Raw genomic sequence first — 6,227 nt, forward strand, 5'->3', positions numbered from 1 at the left:
CTTTTGCTCAGGCTGGTCTTTTGAACTCCTGACCTCAAGTGATCCTCCCGCCTCGGCCTCCTAGAGTGCTAGGATTACAGGCTTGAGCCACTAGGCCTGGCCTATTGTATGTAAATTATGCCACAATAAAACTGACATAAAAGTAAAAATATCTGATTTTGTACTTTAATGACAACAGAACACTCCAAAGGAAGAACAAAAAAGAGACAGAGATAGAGAGAAAGAGAGAAAAGAGCTCAAGGGGAAATCTGGCATGAATATAATGGAGTCCCAAGGAAAAACTTCATCTTCTACTTTTCCATGCTGGACTAAAGCTCATGAAAGATCCCCCCCACACCTATAGTTCTTTTGGATTAAACAGACTAAGCAGGCACTCTCACATATCTTACCAGTTTAGTCTAATATATTCTAAAGATTTTTTAAAAAATTAAAACTGTCTATAGCATCTCTGACCAGCATCTTCCAATCACTTTTTTCTTTTTTTTTTGTATGCCTACTGCAGCTGTCCACAGGATCCAATCATCTTTTGAATACCTCTATCAATAGGGATCTCACTACTTTAAGGGGCAGTTTGTTCTCTGTTGGACAATTCTAGCTATCAGGTAGTTCCTCCACATGTTGAGCCATCAGAGCATCGCCGTAACTTTCACCTCTCGGTTCTTCAACAGTCTGATCTTTAACCTATTCAGATCTGGGCTGACCTGCCTACCTGTGCCATTCCCATTCCCAAAATAAAAGGCATGGCAAACCATGCAGCGCTGCAATAATGCACGCCCCTCACCTAGTAGTTTACTTTGAGTCAGAAGGGAAAGGCCACAGAAAGGTGCGCCTCTCTCTGCACCCTTCTGGAAGGTAAATTTACAGACTCAGATTGCACATAATTTACATGAAACATCAAGCTGCCTAGTTACCTGGAGCCTTTCTGTGGTACTTTAGGGCTCCCTAAACATAGGTGGGGTAAAATTATTTCCACAGAATGAAAAATGGGGGAGGAGCTTAGAATGTGTTTTTTTTCTTTTGTTTTTTTTTTTTTTTTTTTTTGAGACAGAGTCTCACTCTATCACTCTATCACCCCAGGCAGAGTGCAGTGGCGTCATCATAGCTCACTGCAACCTCAAACTCCTGGGCTCAAGTGATCATCCTGCTTCAGCCCCCCATGTAGCTAGAACTATAGGCACGTACTATGACACCCGGCAATTTTTCCATTTTTAGTAGAGATGGGGTCTCGCTCTTGCTCAGGCTGGTCTCGAACTCCTGAGCTCAAGCAATCCTTCCACCTCAGTCTCCTAGAGTGCTAAGATTACAGACGTGAGCCACCGCGCCCAACCTAGAATGCGTTTTAAGATTAAGCACTTACTTAACACTCACCTATATATAAGAGCGGGTTTTTAAACCCAGACTATACAGGATTTCAAATGCTATTATAATGTGCTTCCTACCTTGACTGGGACCACTGCAGTTTGCACCATGTTCCTGAAGCGACCAACTGAGGGATCCACATCCTCTGCAAAAAGAGATGAGGGCAGGGTTGGCTTGGTACTCTACTGGGAGGAATAAGGGTATAGGGCTCACTGCAAACAAAACAATCACAACAACTCATATTGAAACAGTGCAAGTATTTACTGTGTGCTGCGCACTGTGCTAAATCCTCACGACAACCCTGTGAGGCAGGTACCACTCCAATAAACAGTGAGTAGACTAGAAAACAAACTGAGGCTTGCAGGAGTAAAGTGACTGGCCCAGGCACCCTGCTGGAGGGGCAGGAACCAGGACTTGAGTCCAAGCAGCCAGAGACAGATCTGTGCTCTGCACCACTGTGTTGTGCTGCCTCCCCTAAGTTCTTTCCTGTTCCATATACTTTCTTCTTTTAAGGGGAGAGAAAAGAGTAGACGTTATCAATCCCATATCAGTGATAAAACAATGCCGTGTCAAGAAGACACATACCACACACCTTGCTAATGCCTGCTCATCAGCAAAAAATAGATTTAGGACTCAGACCCAGGACTTCAAACTTAACCTGGTCTTTTGACCTGAATAACTTGAACTGTATACAATCAAGACTTTTACTAAAGGATCAGAAGCCCCCTGGACAGGGTGGGAAAGTGGCTCTCTTTTCATAGCTTACACACGTCACTAACCCTACAAAGATTCCAGCTTCACTCACTCTGCACAGAGATAGCACTGAGCCTAAGCGAAGGACCTGCTTTTCAGTCATTCTCTCAGGCCTCACTTAATTGGACATCAGGCATGGAAATAAAGAGCAAGATACTGTCCCACCTTTGAGGAGTTCACGGTTACAGAGCCAGATAGGCTATGACACACAGAGATGCTTCAAGAGCAGCGCACAATGATGTTCCTGGAGCACAGAGGGGACGTTTGGGCTGGATGATCACCTAGGATGTGGGAGTTTTCCCACTGAAGGTTGAATGAATGGAAACACTCAATCTGAGGCAGGCACAGACTTATTATCACTACTAGAGAAAACCACCCCAAGCCCCTTTAACTTAATATAGTTGTAATCTTATTTTAAATGCATTGTGGTTGCTTGCTAGTGAAAGAAACACTCTTATGAATCCTCCTGGAAAACAAAGAATCCCTATTTAATAATCAGCCCCTGGTTTAAGTTTGGCTTTTCACATATTAGGATGCTTCTAAAGATACCCTGGTATTATGTTCACAACCAGTCTTTGCTCAAAGAATGAAAAAATGGTTTCTATATGAAAGAGAGAGGAAAACATATCCAGGCTCATTAGGAAGGAGACAAGGTCTCTAAAAAGACACCCTGATCTTCTTTCATTGACACAGGAGCCTGTTCCACCATCTTTTCAGCAAGGAGAGCTAAATGAAGCCCAAGAAGAGTGGCTAACAGGCGATGTGCCCTCCATGTGCACGCAGTCTGCAGAGGAGCAGGGCTGAGCTGCTCTGGGGGACCCTGTCTTGAGATGGCTAAATGGTTCTCAGGGCTCCCAACCTCTCTTCAATCTCTCTGCACATCCTAGTTTTAGAGAGAAAGGATACACCATTGCAGGATCTGCGCTCTTAGAAGACTTACCAACAAATTCCTTGCTAATTCTTCTAATGTAGGAAAGGCTGCATGGGTGAAAGGCAGATGATGATGGTGATAATGGCTAACATTTATCAAGGGCTTACTGAGTGTCAAGCACTGACCTTTGAGCACTGACCTTAAGTATATGTATATTTATTAACTCATTTAACCTTCCCACCAAGCCAGTAAGGTCAGTGGTCTGCTAAGTCACTTGACCAACGCCATACGGCTAAGTGGAAAAGTGGATTTCAGACCCCGGCCCTCTGATTTCAGAACCTGTGCTCTTAACCACTATGCTATACTGCCTGAATACACTGCTTTAAGAAAGCTCCAGGGCATTAATTTTCAAGGAGAAAACTAGAGCAGATCAGACCCTGTCTCGCAAAACAGACTTAAGAGATTGTCTAGCCAGATTGCTGGCTGTTGTACAAACAGAAGCTTGTTTAAAAATACAAATTTCTTAGTCTGACTCCTGGAAATTCTTATTCAATAGGTTTTGGGGCCCAGAAATAAGCTTCTCAGATTGGTCATCCAGCCGCTGCCTGAAAACTTCCCTCCAGTACTCCTTACCATAATCCATTCACTTCACATACCATTGGAAAGCGAGCTTGTAGTCACTAGAAAGAATGCTCTGATCTCTTTCACAGGAATCATTTTAATTCTTCTTCTAAACGTAAGCCAGGGATTTGCTGGGGGTTTTTGTTTGTTTGTGTTTTAAACGTTTAGCCAAATACTTGGCCACTGGCTCTGGTTTTGCCCTCCCTCTCTTCCTTTCCTCTTTCCTCCCTTCCTTCCTTCCGCCTTGGGATTGAAGGCAGGAGTGAAGGCATGGCCCCCAATCTTCTCTCCCTCATGCTTGGTCCCCTTAAATCCCCAGCATCCAGGGGACTGCACTCCAGAGCTGTGAGCTCCTCCCCCCTGAGGACTACACAACTCATTTGGGTGAGTTCTGGTCAGAACACAGACCAGTAGAGCTACTGTCCCCACCATGCTTCTATTAATGCAATCTTAAACTGCACTTGATTAGTTTCTACATCCCCCTGATGACTCAGACTACATTTTCAATTAACTAAAATCCCTAGATTTTTTTCCCATGAGCTGTCACAGGAGCAGATCTTCTCCATTTCAATAATTGACATTTTAAACCTAAATGTAGGACTTGAAAGTCATCCTCACAGCATTTCAATTTGGGAAATAAAAGCAACTTGTTAGGCTGCCCTCTTGTTTCCATCCATTGAGATTTGTTTTCAAACAAGGTTTTAAAAAAAGAATCCCATCATTGTATAAACTATACATGCCTCCCAGCTCTGTGTCACCCTTGAGAGATAACTTGAGATATAACTTGAGTCCAATAAATGAATGTTGAATGATGGAACAACTTGTTAAACTTAGTGGCTTTCCCTACAAACATCTTGCTGAAATTTCCATATAAAATATCTATAAGTTATTTCCTTACAGAAAGTCTTGAATGGGATTAATGGTGACAGCAGAAGGTTCTCTAACCTTGGAGTTACCAATGCTACTGAAAATCCCATAAAGACAATAATGTTCTGTTTTGAGGTAAAGACAACAAATGTCTATACACTATTTAAACTTCCACCATGACATAGACATACTGAATCAGCAGAGAATTACAGCCTTGCTCTCTACACTGTATAATACAGGGCCCTTTCTTTAGCCATTTCTTTCACACTGTAACTCGCTTGAGTGTTCAGAATACTCCACCAATGAACTGTGCAAAAATATCTCCCCTTGACATAGCACCTCTTATCCTAAACCTTGTTGAAAATCATCACAACTGACTTGTGGGTCGTGTATGCTACTCTGTAAGACCACGGCTTTTTCATCAGAAGAAACTAGGAAGACACTTCACCTGGGTTGATGATCTCATCATCCTCACTGAATGTCACCCGTGAGTTCTTCCTCTTCCTCTTTGGTCTCTGAATGTCCAGATTTCCCTCCTCAATGGTGAGGGTAGAAATTCGCTTGTTGTGGGCAGTGTTGAACTCTGTCAGGTTCTATAGACCAGGGTTCACACAGGAAAGACAGGAGTCAGTACAAAGGGGATTTGATGAAGAATACTAAATAAAGGACAGGAAGGCATTAGGGACTAACTTTGACCTCCCAAGGCAGATGAGATTCTCTTCTGCATTTGGAGAAGATTCATATCATCCCAAGACTGCTAATGTGACCAAGTCTCATTTGAAAGAACATGGAACATCCTCGATGACTAGTGGGGCTGTGATATTCAAAAGGAGGTACAGTGCCTTGAGCTGAGAACAGGTCATCTGTGCAAATACACTTGAGTTGAGGTTTTTTTTGTTTTTGTTTTTAAGAAAGGATATCATGTCATCATGCTGAGAATTAAAAGGAAATATGACTAGGAAGAACTCCAAGAATTGTTTTTTAAGCATATAATAATAACAAAACAGAGATGAAAAAGGACAACTGACTGCTTCTTTCCAGTAGTTCTCTCCTTTAAAATTCTTAAGGACACTGCCAGTGCACTTAATTTATGGTGTTAATATTTTGTCATTCCTCATCCTGTGTTTGGCCCCAATTCTATTCATTCATAACCATCTCATGATTTTTTTTTTTTTTAAAGGGACAGGGTTTCAGTGTGTTGCCCAGGCTGGTCCTGAGTTCAAGTAATCCTCCCACCTCAGCCTCCCAAGTAGCTGGGACTATAGGTGTGAACCACCAGGCCCGGCTCAACTCAATGATCGACTTGGTCATAGCACTGTTGCTTGCCTCTTCCCAATCCACTGGACTTATTCCAATCTGGTACAAACTACCAGTTTGAAATATTCCAAATGTCCTAAAAATGAAGATCCAGAGAGGACCTAACATACTGAACTAAGACAGGGAAGCACAGAAGTGGCCTGGAGGGAAATAGGCAAGAGTGACTACACAAGGTCCCTAGCTACAAAGCCACTTTAAAATTGATTTCTCAATCTTAAGATTTCTATTGTGCTTTTCTTCCTTAGGGTTGGGAAATTGCCTTAGTGTATAGGAATAGTAAATGTATGTGGATAGTTAGGGACATGCTTACATTTGGTCTATCTGAACAGACCAGTCACACCAGTGCAGTGACAGACATGTGAAGGACTATGGCTACAACACAAACTGCTGGGGTTAGGCTCTAGAAAACTTTTAGCACTTTAAAATTCATGGCCTTCAG

The 6,227-nt window shown here is 42.6% G+C and overlaps 1 protein-coding gene across 1 annotated transcript in view; it reads right to left on the reverse strand.

The window, feature by feature from the left end:
• PPP1R8 (protein phosphatase 1, regulatory subunit 8) overlaps window positions 1-6,227 on the reverse strand; it is a 25,954-nt gene that overhangs the window by 3,062 nt on the left and 16,665 nt on the right. The window contains exons 5-6 of the mRNA XM_012645975.1: window positions 4,920-5,064; window positions 1,440-1,504 (exon numbers count right to left, since the gene is read on the reverse strand). Coding sequence (XP_012501429.1) covers window positions 1,440-1,504; window positions 4,920-5,064 — 210 coding nt within the window. The remainder of the gene's footprint in view (window positions 1-1,439; window positions 1,505-4,919; window positions 5,065-6,227) is intronic.

The sequence above is a fragment of the Propithecus coquereli genome, unplaced genomic scaffold, assembly GCF_000956105.1.
Source record: "Propithecus coquereli isolate 6110/MARCELLA unplaced genomic scaffold, Pcoq_1.0 Scaffold239, whole genome shotgun sequence".
NCBI lineage: Eukaryota > Metazoa > Chordata > Mammalia > Primates > Indriidae > Propithecus > Propithecus coquereli.